Genomic DNA, 22,121 nt, shown 5'->3' on the forward strand with positions numbered 1-22,121 from the left:
TCAAAGCTCTCTTGAAAAATGTAAATGGATGATCCAGAATGAAATTATTTACTCAGTGGAACCTTAAAGAATAGAAGTAGGCCAAATGGATAAAAGTTACATGGAAATAGGTTTGGACACACTGTAAGAGGTAAACTGAAGAATAATCCAAAAAAAGGCTCGATCGTCAGTTTAACAGTGCAGTACCCAGTTTTCTGTTTTCTAATTGTAGGATACCTATTTTAGCTTCTGCAAAATCAGAATCCAATTCTTACCCTTCCCCTCTGCCCCTTTTTCTAAGGTTGTTAAGAATTTGTTGTTCGTAGCCAAAGTCTTATATTTACTGGAACCTGATTCTGGGGATAAGCAAGGTAACATAAAAGAAGACATGGAAGAACAGGAAGTTTTAGGTGATGGCCTGGCCAGAGAGGATGTGGAAGAACACAAGGCGTGTGCAGACAAGAAAGAAGAGCGGAGCGAGCCAGCCACGCTGCTGTGGTTGATACGGAAGTTGTCCCGGATCGCAAAACTGGAAGCTGCTTATTCACCTAGAAACCCGTTAAAGGTGCGATGCATGCGCAAAATGACTGAAAGTAGTCTTTTTTTTTTTTTTTAAGTATTTTAATGGTTTTAGTTATCCTCCTAAGTCCCTAGGAACTTTTGAACCCAGAACTGCAGCAATAACATCTGCCCCGAAATAGACGTTGTTTTCTAAATTAACTCTGTGTAGCTGCGAGTATAAAAGAAAAATGATCTGTACTTTCAGAGAACATGCATCTTTAAGTTTCTCGGAGCTGTAGCAATGGATCTTGGAATAGACAAGGTGAAGCCGTACCTCCCAGTGATCATAGCTCCTTTGTTCCGAGAACTGAACAGCACCTATTCGGACCAGGGTAATTCTGCGGCCTCTCTTCTGAATACTTGCATGTTAGGATTCCTGTCTTCTCTCCTGAATGCTTCCTTCTTCCTTTCTGTCCTCCCTCTCTGCCAGAGTTTAAGAAAGAAAACTTGCTAGGTATCAAGACAATTAACAGCAAGCAAATAAGGCATATTTGTGTTATTTTTAACTGCCTTTTCTCCTATATGCTTTCTTGTGTCTAAGAGTGAACGTTTCTCTCCGAAAAGATGATGTTTTACTCCTAAGCATAGATTAAATATTCAAAGAAAAATAACTTGGGGTGGTTCTAAACCTCATAGTGCTGTGAAAAATAATGAACAAATGTCATTATATTCTCAAAAATTACAAGGCAAAAATATGAAATAGTTTTTAGTTCAAATATTTTAAATTTTCCAATTTTTTTTTCTTGCCTGGTACATTTGGTACATTTGGTACATGATATTAGGAAAAGTGGGAATTAGGGGTTGGAAAGAGAGGCGGTAAAGTGGATGTTAAGAATTTTAAAAACAAAAATGAAGTGAATGTCAAAATAGAAGCTGTTTTAGTCCTACAGCCTGGAGAGAGAGTTTCCTTCTTAGAGGTCAGGTTGACTTTGGTTCCCAGCCAACATTTATTGAGCACCTAAATAAGGGTTCAGCGGTGGAAAAGGCCCAATCCTCATCTTCAAGAAACTTGCAATCTACAGTAGGTGTCATGAGCTTTCCTGAAATTGAATGCAGAAATCCTCGACTCTGCATTTGGGAGAGAGGAGGCAGGGAAGGGTGGGAGAATATGGTTTTTTGTCAGCTTCTCAAAGGAGTCTTTGATCCAAAAAAAGAGGTTACAGCCAGCGCCAAGCCTCTGTGACCCGGGAATTAGAGAAACACAATTACCTTTCTTTGCCCCCATCTGCAGAGAGCTGAGCAGGTTAATAAAGGTAACCCAAAACATTTGTCAAGTTCTCAAATTACTTTGATGTCTTCTGAGCCCGGGTTCCCTTGGGAAGCTGCTTCATGGTCTCTGATCTCTTGCTGCATCCTGGATGAGGTGTGGCTCAGAGTGCTGTGTCCAGCACTTCTGCTTGTTCTCCCATCTCAGCAACAGAGGCTAGTTTCAGATCAGTGTTTAATGTTGAAGTGATAAAAGTGATAAAGCCTCAGGAGTTTAAATTTTGTGTGTTGTTAATTTTCTACATATTCAAATGTGTCCTTTCCTACGTGTTTCTATTATTGTGTGCGTGATTAGATCCTTCGCTGAAGAATCTATCCCAGGAAATCATAGAATTACTGAAAAAGCTGGTTGGGCTCGAGAGCTTCTCCTTAGCGTTTGCCTCTGTACAGAAACAGGCTACTGAGAAAAGGGCACTCCGGAAAAAGAGGAAGGCTTTGGAGGTAGGCCTGCTTTTTGAAGAAATGGCATATTCATTAGGCTTAACTATTTTTAACCAGGGGTGTGTGCATGCATGTGTGTCAGACTTACCCAGGGAGGAAAGAGGAGTTGGATGTATTTGAGAAGTGGGACTTTATAACTGGGGCTCCAGATTTTCTTCAATGGGCATGTATTGCATTTGTGATGTTTAAGGTGAACAAAATGGTCCATTTCTGCATTTGATTTTTATTGGTTTAACAGTCACTTTAAAAGTGGTATAACATTTCTATTCTTTTTTCAAGTTTGTAACTAATCCTGATATCGCTGCCAAGAAAAAGCTGAAGAAACACAAAAATAAAAAGGAAGCAAAGAAGAGAAAGATCGAGTTCCTGCGTCCAGGCTATAAGGCCAAGAGACAAAAGAGCCACAGCCTGAAAGATTTAGCAATGGTGGAGTAAAGTGCTCCCTGTGTTAATACACTGTCCCAACTTACCCCGAAACATGAACTTTCTAGTGTATCTGCTGGTCCAAAATCATAGGTTTTATTATTTAATTTAAACTTTGGCACAGGTTGTATATTATACAGTTTAATATAATTCATGCTTATTTTTAATTAAAATATTTCATACCACTACTGTATCTTCACTGTCTAAAAAGCATTTGACACTAGTGATAAAGAGCTTAAAATGTATTTTTCTTTTTAAAAATACACATTAAAATAGCAAGACAACATGTAGAAGTTAGGAATAAATCAAACAAATGATTTGCAATACCTGTATGGAGGAAATTATAAAACTTCATCAAAAGGCATTAAGGAAGATCTGCACAAATGGAGAAGTATAACCGTGTTCATGAGTAGGAGGATTCAGTATCATAAGTTGCTTTCATCCCCAATTGGATCCCACTGGGTAAATGCGTATCTGAGCAAAATCCCAAAGGAGTTCTTCATAGCATCCCAACAAGCTGATTCTAAAATTTATATGGAAGATAGTAAATCGAGAATAGCCATGATGCTTTTAAAAAAGGAGAATAGGGTGAGGGGCTTGCCCTCTCAGATATGAAAAATAAGACCAAAAGTGCTGTCTGTGGAGGGACGATGTGATAAATTCTACTTCATTAAAATTAAGACCGTCTACTTACAAAAAGATACAACTGGGACATAGTATGTACCATATACTGATAAAGGATTAGTAGCACCCAGGCTATATAATGAATACCTATGAATCAACAAAGATAATACAGTAGGAAAAGTGGCAAAAGAGAGAAATAGGCATTGCAGAGGAAATATAAATGGCCCTTAAACCTCAACATTTAGCAAATATGGCTATACCAATGTTAAAGTACTTATGTACTGGTTAGTAAGTAGTCACTATCTTGAGACCCCCCCCAGGTGCCACCCTGGCTATATGAGTCCCTAGACTCCATGTCTCCCCATACCAGAAATTAAAGGACTAATACCTGGACTAGTAGGAGTCCTCCTGCATCAGCTATGTCTAGTTAAATATTTTTTTGAGTCACTCCTGTATTTAGCCTCATTAATAATTAGGAAAATGCAGATTAACATCAGAATGAAATTCCATTTTGAACCCTTCAGATTTATAAAGCTGACAATACCAAATGTTGGCAAGCATGATGGAGGAAAGGGCACTCTTATAAACCACTTTGGAAAACAATTTGGCATTATCTTGTTCACCCATATCTTTTGCCTCTCTATACACTTGATGTAGAAGCAATATTCTTTACTGCCCAGTATATTTGGAAGGGAGGGGGGAGAAAGAATCTATCCTACGCTTTACATTTTATTTAATTCTCATAGTCTTCCTGAGAGCTTCCTAAAACTCATTATTTTACAGATGAGGAATCTCATCTCAGATTAAATAATCTACCTAAGGGTGACACAGGTTGTAGATGGCAAGAGTTAAGATTCAAACCCAGAATTGAAAGCCCATGCTCTTTGTAATTTGTAATTATGGGATTAGAAATATTATAGCATAAGGTATAGGAATCAAATGTTCAAACATTCATGAACTTCAGAATTTGTGTTTTGATGTAGCTTATATATCAAACGAGTTCTCACACTTCTAAGGTGTTTGTAATGTGCCAAAAGGATAAACATAGGGCATCTTGGAAGGCAGACTCAATTCTAAGTGATTTAAAGTGCATGTACTGCTTTTATAAAACTTTTTAAATCGGAAAACAAAATACTAAAGCAAAAATCAGGAAGAATAAGTATCTCAAGTATATTGAGCACAGCTTTGTTTTAATCAGTAAATATTTATTGAGTGCCTAGTATGTGCCAAGTGCACCATACTAGATGCAAGGGATTCCAAGAGTAAATGATGTATGGTCCCTGCCCTCAAGGAGCTTACATTTCCACAATTTAAAGTGCATCTCAGGTATTCTGGTAATAGAATTCCACCTCAATTTCTCATTTTTGAAAATTTAATCACATGACACCGCACAACTACCAACCAGAATTATAAAACAGAACGTTAGAGCTAAAAGAAAACTTTGACGTTATTTGTTCAAAAAGAAAAACCAAACAAACAAAAACTGATGGAGTGTGGCCCTTTGTGCCTAGAACTCATGTGTTCTGATTTCAAGTTTGGTGTTTTTTTCATTTTCAGGCTTCTCACAAAACAATACTCGGTAGATTTTTATAAATGAGAACTTTCAAACTCCTGTAACATACCTGTACAGTTGTTTCCTGCTAGATAAGGACCTTATAACTCATACCATATTAAAATAAGTGTATGCTCCATTTACCCCATCCTATTCTTTGTGACAAACCAGAGGGCTCAGGATCATCCAAGTGCTGGCCTTCGCTACCAGGGCTACACGTCAGGCAGCACTTGCCTGCCAGGGCCGCCCCTCCACTGACTTCTACGTTCACAGTGTTCTTGAACCACTGGGGAGTATTTAGCCACTTGGGTACAAGCCCAGCAGTAGGTATGTGCCACTGACCAGACCCAAGTATAAACTGCAGATGTACTATTTCCTAGCTGACAAATATAAAAGCATACTATTTGAGGTACATATTCTGAGGTGCCATAATGTGCCAAGCACCATACTGGATGCTACGGATACAAACATGAAAAAGACAGTCTGCCCATCAGGAGTGCCTTGGAAACCATGAAACAATGTTAGTTATATGCTCAGTTAGTAATATTAGGTGCACTGGGAACACCTGTCCTGGGAAGAAGGTCTCCAAAAGCTTTCCAAGAAATCAAATTAGGAATGGGTGCTAGAGAACAAGAAAAGTCCCACAGATTAGAAAAGAAAGTCACATTCATGTGAGCTGAATGACCACTAGCTTTCCTGAGACCTGAGGGGCACAATGGTATTAAGTTCTCTTTACTGGCATCTAATTTTTTAAATGCTGCTTGTCCAACTAAAAAAATGAAAAAATTGCTCCCAGTTTTAGTAATTACTAAGGACTCTTATTTACTTCTGTCATACTGTAGACTGGGTTGTTTGAAAAGTTCCTTTAAGAAGTCCCTTAGAATATAATTGTTTTTGACAGCCTAGCAGCTGTAAGCCTAATTTTTAAACGAATACTTAATTCTCCCTGTAGAATCAATAAGATTTTGACTTTTCACCAATCAAATTTACATGTTCAGTTACAGGTAGATAAAAGGAATCAAAGGCAGCAAAAACATCTTTTACAATGCTGCTTAAAATACATCTTTTTAAAAAATTTCCTTTCATGTGAAATTTTCTTTAATGTGTTGTGAACTCCAAAAAATATAACCATTTGGGATTGTTTTTACTACCTCTACTAGTAAGGACAAATAAATTTATAGACATTATTTTGATTGTAATGTGTCTACTTCAATTAGCTTAATTTTATATAAGGAGTTAAGCTGTGTTGTCAATGTTGGCATTTTCAGGAATTTATGGTATAGTTTATGGGACAAGCTTCTGACCCTGTGAAGTCTCACTTTAAGCCCTCTTCCCACCTCCCTAGCAGGTGACACTGGTCAAGCCAGTCTATCAGAATTTTGGGTCCATGTCCATAAAAATGAAGATGTAAAAATGATGTCCTAGCTACCTCACAGGGTTCCTGTACAAACTAACTAGGAAGGCCCAAATCTGTAAAAATTTCCAACAACCATAAATACTATAAAATGATAATTACAGATAAGTCAGTGAAGATAGCCACCAAAATAATTACTTCAACTTCACACCTATAACCAAAAGCTTTTAAATGAAACAGCTTAAAGTGGTCATTAAGCAAATGAAGACTGTAATTAACCCACGCTAGGTTCCTAGCCTACTCTATTGAGCCTAATCTTTGGAAAAACTTAATTCATTTTAGGGGGAAAAAAATCTGAGTTAAGATATTTTTTAGTGTTAATACAAACAAGCTACAACCACTAATTTAAAATTGGAGGGCTTTTTCCTCAATAAGAGTACATTCTTTAATAGGACTGTATCTGAATAAGAATTCCATACAAATAGAATATATACCTTAACACAAGATAACAAGGAAGGAATATTTTACATTATACAGAACACACATTCAGTTGATTCAATCACAATGAGTTACCCTTCCAACCAAATACTTATTTTTAATACTTATTACAAATGTTGCAGTCAGTTTGGTATATGCTGACAATCATACAGTTTTAACATTTAGTAGTGTGAAGCACACTTTAACTGTTTCCAAAGGGATATGTGATGTGGTCTTCGTTTCAAAGGAGCAGAAGTGACTGAATTACTGTCTGCTCTTTAGTGTTTCAACTAACCTGTGAAGAGAAAATGAACAGTTTCATAAGATTAACTTCAAACTTTCAGGTATAGATCATTTATTATATAAATTTTATACTGGAGGTGGATTCCAAAGCACTTTAAATGATGAAGGCTAAGACAGCTATATTAAAAGAATGAGGTTATGGACTCAATTGCCATGAGGGTCTTTTAGCTTTCACTTTCTCTATGCTTTGAATGAATAATCAAAAAAGACCAGGGACTTCCCTGGTGGGGCAGTGGTTAAGAATGTGCCTGCCAGTGCAGGGGACACGGGTTCAATCCCTGGTCCAGGAAGATCCCACACGCCACAGAGCAACTAAGCCCGTGAGCCACAACTACTGAGCCTGTGCTCTAGAGCCCACGCGCCGCAACGACTGACCCCATGCACCGCAACTACTGAGCCTACGTGCTGCAACTACTGAAGCCCATGCGCCTAGAGCCTGTGCTCCACGGGAAGCCACTGCAAATGAGAAGCCCATGCACTACAACAAACAGTAGCCCCCGCTCACCACAACCAGAGAAAGCCCACATGCAGCAACGAAGATACAATGCAGCCAAAAATAAATAAATAAATATTTTAAAAATAATAAATAAATAAATAATCAAAAACCACCAGATATCCACTTTCCAGGCTGCTACTACTACAGCCAGACCAGATGTGGATAATTCAGAGATGAAAACTAGTCTCAGTCTTCAAGGAGATGACAATTTAATGAGCAGATGCACAAACCAACTACAAGACAGTGTAATAAGTACTACTGTATCACTGACCTGTGACAAGGACCTCTATGTGTGTGGTAAGGCAGTGGGCATGAAGTTATGTCAGGGAAGGCTCTTGAGAAACACAGAACCTTAACCTAACTCCTGAAGGATACGGAACTAGAGGGTGCGGTGAGGTAGGGGAAAAAGCTAGAAATACAGCAGAGAGCTGGTGGCTTATCTAACTATAATTAGGTGTGGTTGAAATAAAAGCAGATGTACATGAAGACCAGTGGAAGAAAAGGGCGGAGGAACAATATGGTAAACTGATAAATAATCTGAATTTCATCCTTAAGACCAAAGGGAAATGACACATGTATGTACACAGCGCATGTACACACAGATGGCTGCTGGAAACATACTTACCATTCCATTGCCTCATCAAGGCCAGTGCCTTTGGTTGCTGAAGTTTTGAATATTTGCCATTTTCGGTCCTTCAAGGCAGGTAACCCAAGTGAATTTGCCATCTCTGAGGGAGTCATGGCCTGTTCCATGTCCTGCTTATTTGCAAACACCACTAAAATGGCTTTTCTCAGCTCTTCTTCCTAAATAACATAGAAAAGGTTTGATTTCTTCTAATCAATTTGCTCCCTTGAGTTTGGGAAGAAATGCCAAAAAAAATCCATTATTTTAAAAGCATATTTCCAATTATTAATATACAATGTTCATTATAAATTATTTAAAATGATAGAGAAGTATGAAGAAAAGAAACTTCACCCATAATCCTGTCTCCTAAACATGATCACTGTTTAACATTTTGGGTATTTTCTACTGCTTTGTAATTCAGATACTTATAGTTTATTTAGTATATATATACATTTAAGATCACATTTAAATACAGTTCCATACCCTGCTTTAAAAAATAAACTAAACATTAAATTGTGGATGTTTTTCCAAACTATCAAAAAAAAAGTTTTTTTAATTAATTAATTTTATTTATTTATTTTTGGCTGCACTGGGGCTTCACTGCTGTGCGTGGCCTTTCTCTAGTTGTAGCGAGCAGGGGCTACTCTTCATTGTGGTGCCCGGGCTTCTCATTGCAGTGGCTTCTCTTGTTGTGGAGCATGGGCCCTAGGCACACAGGCTTCAGTAGTTGTGGCACACGGGCTCAGTAGTTGTGGCTCACAGGCTGTAGAGCGCAGGCTCGGTATTTGTGGTGCACGGGCTTAGTTGCTCTGCGGCATGTGGGATCTTCCTGGACCAGGGCTTGAACCCATGTCCCCTACATTAGCAGGCAGATTCTTAACCACTGCGCCACCAGGGAAGTCCCTCAAAAAAAATTTTAAAACATTAATGGTACAGCCACTATGGCGAACAGTATGAAGGTTCTTTAAAAAACTACAAATAGAACTACCATATGACCCAGCAATCCCACTACTGGGCATATACCCTGAGAAAACCATAATTCAAAAAGAGTCACATACCAAAATGTTCATTGCAGCTCTATTTACAATAGCCCGGAGATGGAAACAACCTAAGTGTCCATCATCGGATGAATGGATAAAGAAGATGTGGCACATATATACAATGGAATATTACTCAGCTATTGAGTAAAATTGAGCTATTTGTAATGAGGTGGATGGACCTAGAGCCTGTCATACAGAGTGAAGTAAGTCAGAAAGAGAAAGACAAATACCATATGCTAACACATATATATGGAATTTAAGAAAAAAAAATGTCATGAAGAACCTAGGGGTAAGACAGGAATAAAGCCACAGACCTACTAGAGAATGGACTTGAGGATACGGGGAGGGGGAAGGGTAAGCTGTGACAAAGCGGGAGAGAGGCATGGACATATATACACTACCAAACGTAAGGTAGATAGCTAGTGGGAAGCAGCCGCATAGCACAGGGAGATCAGCTCGGTGCTTTGTGACCGCCTGGAGGGGTGGGATAAGGAGGGTGGGAGGGAGGGAGACGCAAGAGGGAAGAGATATGGGAACATATGTATATGTATAGCTGATTCACTTTGTTATAAAGCAGAAACTAACACACCATTGTAAAGCAATTATACTCCAATAAAGATGTAAAAAAAAATTTAATGGTTATACTCTACACTAAGAATTCATGCACCATAAACTATATAACTTTTCCAGTATTAGATTCTTCCTAGATTCTTTTCACTCTACTATTAGAGAAACCAAAGTGACAGAATCATAATACAGAAATCTTTGTGTGAATCTCTATTTCCTTAACACAATTCTCTAAAAATGGAATCAAAGTATGAAATTTTTTTCAGGTTCTTGTTACATGTATTAATAAACTGCTGTCCAGAGAGGCTGTAACAATTTCAACTCCACGAACAGTGTATGACAGTGCCCATCTCCAATGCAGCTTTGGTAGAATTGAAACTATGTATTTTTCCAAACATAGCATTTCATTATATGCTTATTTATTATTAGGGTATTAAAAATACAAATGTTATTAGCAATAAATTCTTCTCCTATAAATTGTAGGTTCATGCCTTTTGCTCACTTTTCTATTGATTTGCAAAAGGTACTGATACGATTAAGATCACTAATCCTTAGTCACTGGCTGTAAAACTGTGTCTTGGTTCCCCATTTTACCCTAACTTGTATTGTTTGGCACCTGAGCTTTGTGGATTTTTTTTGTTTGTTTGTATAATATTAATATAATTAAATATATCTTTTCTTTTGTAATTCCTTCCAATTCTTGGATTTAGAAGGACCTTCTTAATCCAGAAATTTTAAACATATTCCCTTATAATGACTTCCATTTTACATAATTCTTTACTCCATTTAGAATTTTTTGTGTACAAAAGTAAAACAAATTGATTTTGTGTCTGTAAGTTTTAATATAATAGTCCTGACTCATATTCCACATGTACTTTATATCACTAATACATAAATATTAGTTGATTGCATCAATTAAAAGTTACTTCTGGGGCTTCCCTGGTGGCGCAGTGGTTGGAAGTCCGCCTGCTGATGCAGGGGACAGGGGTTCGTGCCCCGGTCCGGGAGGATCCCACATGCCGCGGAGCGGCTGGACCCGTGAGCCATGGCTGCTGGGCCTGCGCGTCCGGAGCCTGTGCTCCACAGCGGGAGAGGCCACAACAGTGAGAGGCCCACGTAACACACACACACACACACACAAAAGTTACTTCCTAGGGCTTCCCTGGTGGCACAGTGGTTGAGAGTCTACCTGCCGATGCAGGGGACACAGGTTCGTGCCCCGGTCCGGGAAGATCCCACATGCTGCGGAGTGGATAGGCCCGTGAGCCATGGCCGCTAGGCCTGCGCATCCGGAGCCTGTGCTCCGCAACAGGAGAGGCCACATCAGTGAGAGGCCCGCATACCGCAAAAAAAAAAAAAAAAAAGTTACTTCCTAGGGCTTCCCTGGTGGCGCAGTGGTTGAGAGTCCGCCTGCCGATGCAGGGGACACGGGTTTGTGCCCCGGTCCGGGAGGATCCCACATGCCACGGAGCGGCTGGGCCCGTGAACCACGGCTGCTGAGCCTGCACGTCCGGAGCCTGTGCTCCGCAACGGGAGAGGCCACAGCAGTGAGAGGCCTGCGTACTACAAAAAAAAAAAAAAAAAAAAAAACAGCAAGCAAATACAAATGATTTACCCACATTTTAATAAAGTTTTCTTACCTCCAACATGGCAACTAACTCTGATTTGGAAATGCCAATTCGGTCTCGGTCACAACTGTCTACTACATAAATGACTGCATCTGTGTTTGAATAATAACATCTCCAGTATGGCCTGAAGAAAATTCAGAAAGGGAGAATACATTATTATTTGAAAGAAGAAGACACTGGTATGTTAATTCATATGCTAGGACTTGGCAGTGATGGGGTGGGGGGTATTACTTGCCAATCCTTCCCCATCCATGCCAGAATCAATGCCATAATGATTGTTTCTGATGGACATATATCATATCCCTCAGATGGGATGGGGTGGAAAGAATGTTGATAAACATAAATCGCAGGACCAAGGAGCTTCAGAATGAGTTCAGACTTTAGGCTGAGAGGATATATTTATAATCTATAAAATCACTAAATGTACCGATAAAAAAAGTTCCACACAGACCTGATTGTTGCATTTTAACTAGAAACTCCTTAAGAGGAATGAGTTCTTTAAAAAAAAATTTTAATATGATTTTATGTAACAGACATTAAACTGATCACTGAAGACACGAAGTAGAAATGGCTAAAATAAGAAACTAGCTCAAAAGTGGTTCAAGAAATAAAATGAGTTACCGGGCAGCAGGATGTCTGGGGAATGCACTACTGATCTTTTAAGATGGTAAGTACCCTAGTGAGTGAGCAGTGACAGTCACTAAACATTCACAGTTGCCATGTCAAGCACAGGATGCTGGGCAGGAGACTTGAATTCCAGAGGGCATTTATGTTCACGTTAGTCCTAAACGGTGGGCCCAAAAGGTATTTTTATGAAATCCAAAACAGTCTGTCTCACAGAGGAAGGGACTGACAAGAACTAACTAGAGGACCCTTTTTATTTCAAAACTACTGAAGTAATTAGGTCTTGAGATTTTCATGAAAAGATTTTTCATTGAAGTGATATCGGAAAAACTGGCTTCCTTAGATTTTAATTCTTTAGTTAAAATCTTTAATTCTCAGATTTTAATTGAGAGAATAAGGCCGTTTTACCTCATTTTAAACTAGGTGTCTCCCATTAAATTACAAAAGAAGACATATTTTGGTTTACTCCTGTTAACCCTAAAAGAGCCAATAAAGAAACATTCAATACTACAAAATGATCTGGCCTTTGCACCATACCTGATACTTGTCTGTCCTCCTAAATCCCAGACTTGGAATTTTAGGTTCTTGTATGTTACCGTCTCAACATTAAATCCAATGGCTGGAAAAGAAATCAAATTAGCAGTATATGTAGACTAATACATTCCGTCTTCAAAGTATCCAATCTGACTTTCAGCAATTAATGGTAATTGCTGAATCACACTGTTAGTTCAAATATCATCCCATTTAAGATAAGACAGTATGCTGTGCTACACATGCACACATATGCACACCAATTAGCAAGATCAACACCACTTTCAGGGTATATAAGAACCCCCAGCTACCTCTGCAATTATATAATCCTTAGCTCAATGGAAACCCTATTATGTTAAACTCCCTTCAAAATACAGTACTGGCATACAAAAGTGTTCAGAAAGTTATATTTAGAAAGGACAGTTGCAGATGTATTACAAAAAACGGAATTTTGGTAGGTTGCAAATAAACAGGGAACAAAACCAAGAAAGCCTAGATAGACTCTAAACTTCAGTAGGTAAGGGCACAGCAATGGCTGTATACCTCTTTATGGAAGCTGAGTTCTCTAAGGCTGGCAATCTCACAGACCCTCTGAAGACTTCCTCAAGAGCTCATTTGTAATAAGGTCATAACGAGATGGTCAAAGGGGAGGAGTCCCATCCCTTTTCCCAGCCATCCTTCTTAGCTGGAGCTCTCGCATCACATGCCTAAGGCAAGATATTACTATCTTCCATTGAAAGGAATCTGAAGGAGGTGGAGAGGTTACTGAAAAAAACTTAGGAGCTACATATACAAATATTACTAAGATTTCACAAACTTAAAAAAAAATCAAAGTAAAAAATGACTTAACAGCTATAACTGGACAATTAATTTTTTAGATTTAAGTTTATACTGGTAAATGATTATGAGTATATGGCAAGTATAAAAAAATTACTATAGCAAACCTGAGCGAAAAACTAAAAAGCAAGTTCATGATGTCTCCCTTAGAATTAAGTAGCAGGGTAATCACTGTCTTCAGCCTCAGTTAGGAATGTTGTTTATTTGCAAAGGACAAGGGCGTGGTATGAACCACATTTGCTGAAATGCAATCCACTGGGCTATGTGTATTGCAGGGGCCACCGTGACTCAACTGTAGCAGATTGAGTTGGGTGATTCTGAGAAGCAAAAACCAAGGAAACTGAAATTTACTGAAGGTGGCATAAAGAACTAACAGATGACACAGGCTTTGAAAAGTTCTTCTTTCATAAAAGCTACACTTTTTTTTTAATCTGGAAATTTAAATAGTACTAAATATAGAAATACCTTGAGTGACAGAGTAACTTTAAAGGCATAATTTAAATATTCTTGAGCAAACTCTACAAACTATTAGTTTAAATGTACTAATCTTACTACTCTAAGTAAATTCAGGGCATCAAATGAAAATAGCATAAGTAACAGAACAGTCTTCTTATGTAGTAAATTAAGACTGTTGGAGAATATTCTTCTAAGATATCAATTGATTTAAAGTCAAGGTGTTTCTTTTCTTGATATTTTTAAGTACCAGATTCAACACTCAGTCTCTTCAACTCAGATCTTTAAAAATATTCAATAGAATTACTAAAGAAAAACTAATCTTAATCAAATAGTAACAAATACAGAAAAAAACCACTTCACATGTAATAATATCACTTCATATCTATATAATTCTTTACACAGGTTTACAAAGTATTTTATATACTAGATTTATTTTCCCCTCAAAGCCAATGTATATTTATTATCTTCATTTTATCAACAAAGATACTGGCTCTCAATGAGATTAGGTGGCTTAACTCTACCCAACTTTTAAAACAGCCCTAAACAGCAGAACCCAGCCATGCACAGGGGTTCATAAATTACACCAAACTGTCTGTAAATTTATGAAAAAAGTGTTATAAATATTATGCTCATAGTAGAAGTTTATGAACCTTATCAATTACATTATATATTTATTCAGAAATAAAGTTATGTTTGATGGAAAGAGAAAGCCCCTATAATTAGTTTATCATACCAACACTTACTAGGAATAGTAGTAACGACTTCTCCAACCTGTAATCTGTACAAAATTGTAGTTTTTCCTGCTCCATCTAATCCCAAAATTAAAATCCTCATTTCCCGGGTTCCAAACAGACTGGAAAAAATGCTTGAGAAAAAGCCACCTTAAAAAATAACAAAGACGTATTTCAAAATCATTTCATGAACTAGGCCCACAAAGCATTTAATCTTACCCTTTGAAAGCTACAGCAAATTAAATAATACTGTAATCTTTTCCTTGATTCATAGGTGCATATTTTTGCTTCCAATGAAATACATTATTCAACATCAAACTAGTAATTACCGATTGTTACCATGTCCTGGATACTGTGTCAGGCAGGCACAGAAGATACACTCAAAAATAAGAGAAACAGGACCACTGCCCTCATGGAGCTCACTTTCTAACCGAGAGAATATGGATATCTTAGCATGATCTCCTCACTACCCCCAGAAACCAAAGGGCAAATCAGAATGACAGTGGGACAATGAGGTCCTTGAACATGAAAAGCAATTACTGTTGTACAGTAAGTACCTTCAATCACTGATGCCACACACAACACCCGGTTATTTTACCAAGAAATGGCAAAATTAAGAGCTGCAAGTCTGGAAAAATGAATCCACCATGGGTTAGAGAACCTTGAACATTTGTAACACAAGGGGTGTGACTTGACAAAATCCTTTCTACCTTTTACAGGTTAAAAAGAAGCAGAAGAAAAAAACTGAAGGGGTTATGCAAAAAGACAAGAAAGCGCTTCTGACGTTCCAGACCAAGAAGTAAACTCCCCAGAAAATCGCTGAGGTATTTAAATAAGGCAAAGAATTTGCATCATTTGGAGGGTTGTAAACAAGTTAAGAAATCTGCACCTTCATTTGGGCTCTAGCGGGGAGGGAAGCTCTACCTGACGCTTGCGATGACAATGTAGTTCCCTCAATTAGCACTCCAAAAACTGAGATTAAAATGTCATCGCTGACTAGTAATACACTCCCTGCCCATTTCCTTCTCCACCTTATCTACAGGAAAAGATACAGGTAAGCAGACAAGTGCCAAGTTGGCCGTAAAACATTACGAGCACCACCCTCTTTCGGAGTTTAAACTGACGCAGTCCCAGCGACCACGGAGAGAGAATCCAGAAGCTCATCCTTCACCCAAGAAACCCGAGCAAACCTGCGACTGACACGCTGCCAAGCTTCGCAAGACCAGCTCCATCCAGCAAGTGGCGCTGGGTCCGAGGGGATGACGGAAAAGTTCACCGACCCGCGCTGCCCTCACCTCTTATCCCGCCGGGAAAAAGGAGAACGGGATAAGACGGGGGCGAAGGTTCGAGGCAGGGTCCACGCACACAGGTGAAAAGCTAAGGTGAGTTACGGCCTCAGCAGTCAGCGCCCTAAGACGCTGGCTACTCTGGGCTTTCCAGGCTGGCCCCTCTCCTCCTCCTCCAGACCCCAGCCCTCGGCCTCGGCCTCGGCCTCTCAGCGCGCCCAGGCTCCCTTCTCAGATCCCTCACCCATGATGAACTGCCTGTCCTCCCTCGTCGACCGGCGGAGACTGGGCCCGGCCTCGGCAGCGACTCCTAATCGACCCTCGGTGCCGCCACCTCCCCTCGCCTGGGCCTGCGCTCCGGCTCCGGCTCCGGCTCGGCCTCGGGCTCTGGTTCCCAGGGGGTTTCCTTGGAAGCCTGGTCAGCCAGCAACTTCCACGTCGGACCTCCCGGCGGGGGCGGGAGCGAGGCCGCCGCGACTGCGCGCCGGGAACGGCGGCCTGAGCGTCCGCGCCGTCACTTTCGACGCAAGTCCCCGGCGCGCAGGGTGTAGATACTGCGGAAGCCGCAAGGAAAATAAAAAAAATTCAAGGACTCCAAGTCTCCCCTGCTTCTGTTTTCTTGGACAGGAAAGGCTTCCGAAATAGGGAAGTTCGAATTTTCATTTTAAATTCTGACACCAAGAAGTGGTGAATCCGCCAACCGGGAATGCGCGTTGGGCCTCGATGCGGCAGCCTGACTGGAAGCGGGCGCAGCTTGCGACGTCGCAGAAATTGCTTGTCCTGAAGCGCCCTGCGGGCGTTGACCCGATTTTCCCCTGGCTCCTTCCTCCGACTAGGAAAGAGGGCTACTTTATAATAATAGGAAGAGCCCCGCGCCACCAATGCGGAGCCGCCTAAACTGAGGCCGCCAACGAGATTTTTGGCGTCGCAGTGGCCTGCAGGGTCAGCGTTAGCGTCCCTCCCTCCTTTCTTCTACCTGTACCTTCTCCGATGCTAGCTAAAGGCAGTCATTACTCTATAGGAAAGGTATGTATTTTGAAGGCAACATCGTTTTTTAAAATGCGGTCATTCCTGTTACTGTTGACCTGTTTTTACAGTTCCTGCTTACCAAAAGGAAACGTTTGAGGAAACAAGTATAGCAGCGTGCTAGAATTAAAGGTAAACAGTTTATAAGTCTGTGGAATTTTATTCTTCAAACATTTGGAATTGACCTCACCTCTTTCAAGTCTTTGCTCAAATGTTATTAATATTTAAAATTGCAACCTACTCTACATCCCCCTCATACTGATTTTTTAGAAGTTGCCACTAAACATAATTTACTTACTTACTATGCTTATTTATTGTCTATTGCCTCTCACTAGAATGTAACATCTATGAATGCAAGTATTTTTGTTTGTTTTGTTCTTGCACTTGGGCGCTAAACAAATATTTGAGAGAATGTGTTGAATTATACGTTTTTAAGGCCAATAACATAAACATTAGTTAACTTAAACATATATTATGCAATATTATTAAACTTGTTTCCTAAACTAGGCATATCTGAACCACCTGTCCTATTTGATAGGAGAGGCCAAGCTCTCTTCTTCAAGAAAGTTGTTATATTTGAAGAGGAACCACCAGATGGTGGTATTGCTTCAGGCTAATTCTCAGCAGAATGAGATCAGTTGGTCTAATTGATTAAAAGTGGAGTAGACAATTTAATCCTTTTCAAATCTTACGGTCCAGTAATAATTTATTAAATTTTAAAATTGAATGTTTAAATGCAGTCCAAGCAAGTAAAACAATTTCAAAATTCTTTTGACTATAAAGCCACAATACGATCAAATAAGTTTAAAATTTTAAAGCTGGAAGGAACCTCAATTCCAAACATCTCAATTGCACATGAAGAAGTAGAACAAGCTAAGTGATAGAGCCAGGACAGCAACTCTGATCATTTGACTTCCAGGCCTGGAGTAACTGCGTCATGATGCCTTCTGTAACTGAGCCGTGATCTATACATTTGGTAAATTGATTTGCAAATACATGACCATACTGTAGTTTCCTAAGTTAGAAACTTAAACATTTCTGTGCGTTACATTACCTAGTGGAAGTTACTTTCTTTTGCTCAGATTTTATTCCATGAAGCAGAAACCTATGAAATATAGTAAGTATAAATATATAAGTATAATAAATATAAGCTTTAGAAGGACTTAATGCTGTGTATTTATAATTGTCTTTTAAACTAAGGAATGTTTTGAAATCATAACTAGGTGTGTGATTTTTCTTTTTTTATATACATCTTTATTGGAGTATAATTGCTTTACAATGTTGTTTTAGTTTCTGCTGTACAACAAAGTGAATCAGCCATATGCATACATATATCCCCATAGCCCCTCCCTCTTGTATGTCCCTCCCACCCTCCCTATCCCACCCCTCCAGGTGGTCACAGAGCACAGAGCTCATCTCCATGTGCTATGCGGCTGCTTTCCACTAGCTATCTATTTTACATTTGGTAGTGTATATATGTCAGTGCTACTCTCTCACTACGAGGTGTGTGATTTTCACAAATTATGTATTGTATTTCAAATGTTTCCTTTCAATAACATGTACTTTGTCGTCAAAGAATTTCTCTTTAGACTAAGGGGTCTTCTTTTAATTGAGAAATAATTCACATACAATAATATCATTTTTAAGTGTCCAATTCAGTGGTTTTTAGTATATCCACAAGGTTTGCAACAGTCACCACTGTCTAATCCCAGAATGTTTTCATCACCCCAAACAGAAACTCTATACCCATTAAGCAATAACTCCCTACTGCTCCCCTCCTAGCTGCTGATAACCTTTCTGTAGCTATGAATTTGCCTATTTTAGATATTTCATATAAGTGAAATCATACACTATTTGTCCTTTTGCGTCTGGCTTATTTCACTTACCATAATGTTTTCAAGGTTAATCCATGTTGTGGCATGTATGAAGTACTTCATTCCTTTTTACTGCTAAGTAATATTCTGTTGTATGGATATACCATGTTTTGTTTATCCATTCATCAGTTGATGGATATTTGAGTTCCCATTTTTTGGCTCTTTGAATAATGATGCTACAAACATTTGTGTACATGTTTTTGTGGAAATACACGTCTTCAGTTCTCTTAGTTATATGCCTAGGAGTGGAATTGCTGGGTCATATGGTATCTCCACAACTAGAGAAAGCCCGCATGCAGCAACGGAGACTCAATGCAGCCAAAATTAAAATAAATAAATTTATTTTAAAAAAAAATTGTCTTGGCTATCCTGGATCCCTTGCATTTCCATATTGAATTTTAGGATCAGCTTGTTTGTTTATGCAAAGAAAGGCAGTTGGAATTTTGATAAGGATTGTACTGACTTCATAGATTAATTTGAGGAGTATTGCCATTGTAATAGTGAGTCTTCCCCATTCATGAATGTGGGATGTTTTTCCATTTATTACGGTCATCTTTACTTGTTTTCAACAACGTTTTATAGTTTTCAGTGTACAGGTCTTGTACCTTTGGTTAAACTAATTCCTGAATATTTTGAGTTTTTTGAGACTAAGGGTTCTTAACCCTTAGTCAGCACTTCCATCGTATTCTCATTTGAGATACAATTTCAAAATTTCATAATATTCTTTTGAGAGAATAGTTAACAGTGAGCACCCATGTACCTAACACCCATCTGTAATAATTATCAGTTTATGGCCATACTTCATAGCCACTCTTGTTCCAAAATTATCCCTACCATTTGCACCCACTCACTAAACTCTTTGTAATCAGGTGCCCACACTTGGACCAGTCAGCTGTGGCTAGGGGAACAGTGTCCACTGGAGGATCATATTTGCTTTCATATGCACCATATGCATGAATAAGGGTGCAGGAAGGGGGAAGTTATAGTAGCTGGACACACTAGGTATTCACAGTTATTTTCTTACCAGTATTTGTCCCCTTGGAGTGGATGTGGCTGGCATTAAGTACAGTATTAATGGCTCTTCCTAAACTATGTCTTGCTGTGATTGTCTTCTGCCCTGGAGAGCTGAGGAAGCAGGACCTCACTCACTAGGGAGGACATAACACACGCCACAGTAGCCCAATGTCCATGGTCTCAGATCTTTCATAAACCACCCTCTTGACCAACCCAGCCCCTTCCTCCCACCTTCCTCTTTTTCCTGAGGGCAAGACTGCCTTGTCTCTCTATCGAAGCTATTATACCAGAAGTGAGAGTTTCTCTCTCATTGCTTTATTTCCTCTCAAATCTCATTATAGAAAGGTGGGGGCATTTCTTATTTTGAAATTCTTGCCAGCTGGAGAAACCTGGGATAAGGAACCATTTTATTTTCTAACCCAGGAAGCCTGGGCTCTCTGTATCTCCTCCAAATTCTTCTTACAAACTGAACAGTTCTCTAGTGTCTTTCTCTCTTCCCATTGCTTATACTCAGCTCTAAGAAGCCAAATGACACGCTCAATATTCTGCCTGGAAATAACTCAGCCAGCTAGGCAAGTTCATTCACTGTGTTATCTATATTTCAAGTTACTACAGGGAACATTTTTATCCACTGTTGCACAGCTGTTTACCCTGAAAGATTTTTGCCAGTCCTTCAGCTCTCACTAACAGCCTCTTCATTTTCCCAGCCTCCACCCACAGTATGGTTCCAAAGTCAATGCCATGTATTTTAAATTTCTATGTACCCCATCTCTAGTACCAATTTCTATATGTCAGTTTATTGCCGTGTAACAAACTGCTTCAAAATGTAGGGACTTAAACCAGCAGTAATTATTACTTATCACAATCATATGGATTGGCCAGGCAGTTCTTCTGATCTTGCTGGAGGTTATTCACACAGCTATATTCAGCTGGTACATTGGCTGACTTGGTTGGCCTCTCTCTCCATGTGGTCTTTCATCCTCACAAAAGCTAGACTGATCTTGACATGACTATGGCAGTGCCATACTCCTAGGTATAGACGTAACAGAAATGGATGCACATGTGTACCAAGAGACATGTATAAAAATATTTACATAGCATTATTCATAAAAATAAAAAACTGTAAACAACCCAAATATCTGTCAATAGTAGAATGGATTCATAAATTGCAATGTATTTACATGATGGACATCTATATAACAAGGCAAATGAAAGAACTACAGTTGTATACTGGAGAAATATAAACACATAATTGAACAAAAGAAGCAGACACCAAAGAAAGCATACTGTATATGATTCCGTGCATATAAGTTCAAAACCAGGCAAAACTGAACTATAATGTAAATTTTTGGAAAGGAGAAAGTGGGTAGGTGGAAGCATGAGGAAAGTTTCTGGAATGTTCTGATATTCTGTTTTTTGACCTGACTTCTTTGCTTCTTTGATAATTCATTGAATAGTACATTTATATTTTGTGTGTTTTTCTATGTGTTATATTTTTAAAAACATTTGAAGAAACCACATTAGGATGACATTTCCACCTATCTGGTAAATTTTTTAAGAAGTGGCACGTGGGAAAATTGTCGCTCTCATCCACTGTGCAATCTTGTGGGTGACCATTCAGCAGCATCTACATACAAAATTTTAAATGCACATATACCCCTGACAAAAATTTCGCTTACGGGAATTGACATAGATATGCTTGCACATTTACACAGCCACATTTGTATTATGCTATGCATATGCGTGAAATTCTGAACGTTTGTACAAGAAACCCTTAGGAATGGTTCCTCTGCAGAGTAGACTGCAGATCTGAAGTGCAGGGAGACACTTTTTCTTGTATACCCTTTGTGCTGTTTGAATTTTATACCATGGATTACTCTTTTAATAAAAGTAAACTACTTGGCTTTTTTGGCTTATTTGTTTCTACTTACCCAAGGTCATCTGGTTAAAACGGACAGAGCCTGGATTTGAGCCCTAATCTAACACCAAAGCCCATACCATCAACCATAACTCTGAATTTTCCTTGTGGAATCTCTGTTTTCTCTCCTAGAAAGTGAATGTATTTGTCTAGATTGCAAGGGTCTCTTTGGAGACCGACATGGAAGCCCTGTTATATAAACTGAGCCAACACTGCAGATATGTAAGAGAGATCTACCACTGAGAAATGGCATTAGTGCCCAGGTATCACCCCTGGACACTCCATCCACCAAGTCTACCACAGCAGGATTCATCCAGTCCCTACCAGATGAGAGAGAATGCCACACGTGGATATGCCAGATAGAGGAGCTTACAGAAGCTAGTAGTTTGAATAGTCAATAAATCTTGCCAGGAGCTGGGGGAGAGCAAGAGCATAATAGGTAAATATAGCACAAAATCTACATGTTAAAATTAAATTACACAATTAAC

At 39.1% G+C, this 22,121-nt stretch overlaps 2 protein-coding genes and 1 long non-coding RNA gene across 4 annotated transcripts in view; 2 read left to right on the forward strand and 1 right to left on the reverse strand.

Annotated features, from left to right (window-relative positions):
• The window catches only part of UTP20 (UTP20 small subunit processome component), a 94,163-nt gene extending 91,308 nt beyond the window's left edge, over positions 1-2,855 (forward strand). For both annotated transcript variants that reach the window (XM_022599776.2, XM_089921166.1), the window contains 4 exons: positions 281-544; positions 746-872; positions 2,102-2,247; positions 2,527-2,855. In XM_022599776.2, the coding sequence (XP_022455484.2) occupies positions 281-544; positions 746-872; positions 2,102-2,247; positions 2,527-2,682 (693 nt within the window). In that variant the 3' untranslated portion in view covers positions 2,683-2,855. The remainder of the gene's footprint in view (positions 1-280; positions 545-745; positions 873-2,101; positions 2,248-2,526) is intronic.
• On the reverse strand, positions 2,745-16,643 carry ARL1 (ARF like GTPase 1). Its single transcript, XM_022599778.3, has 6 exons — positions 16,046-16,643; positions 14,528-14,665; positions 12,498-12,579; positions 11,349-11,460; positions 8,102-8,280; positions 2,745-6,972 (listed from the first exon to the last, which is right to left on the reverse strand). The coding sequence occupies exons 1-6, from the start codon at positions 16,047-16,049 to the stop codon at positions 6,942-6,944; spliced, it is 546 nt and encodes a 181-aa protein (XP_022455486.1). The 5' UTR covers positions 16,050-16,643; the 3' UTR covers positions 2,745-6,941.
• On the forward strand, positions 14,835-21,622 carry LOC149748063 (uncharacterized). The gene is made up of 2 exons (XR_016395034.1): positions 14,835-15,897; positions 16,899-21,622. It is a non-coding gene; the product is annotated as an uncharacterized LOC149748063 (long non-coding RNA).
• Positions 21,623-22,121: the final 499 nt, after the last annotated feature.

This window comes from Delphinapterus leucas, chromosome 11 (assembly GCF_059928025.1).
Source record: "Delphinapterus leucas isolate spDelLeu-1000000601 "Yukka" chromosome 11, BTC_Dleu_Yukka2, whole genome shotgun sequence".
Taxonomy (NCBI): Eukaryota; Metazoa; Chordata; class Mammalia; order Artiodactyla; family Monodontidae; genus Delphinapterus; species Delphinapterus leucas.

Bases quoted from the DNA above. Each gene is read 5' to 3' on its own strand.
- ARL1 (XM_022599778.3), bottom strand. The intron at 8,281-11,348 runs GTAAGAAAACTT...TATGTTATTTAG, and splicing joins AGTTAGTTGCCATGTTGGAG to GAAGAAGAGCTGAGAAAAGC. The intron at 6,973-8,101 runs GTAAGTATGTTT...TTCTCTTCACAG, and splicing joins CTTGATGAGGCAATGGAATG to GTTAGTTGAAACACTAAAGA.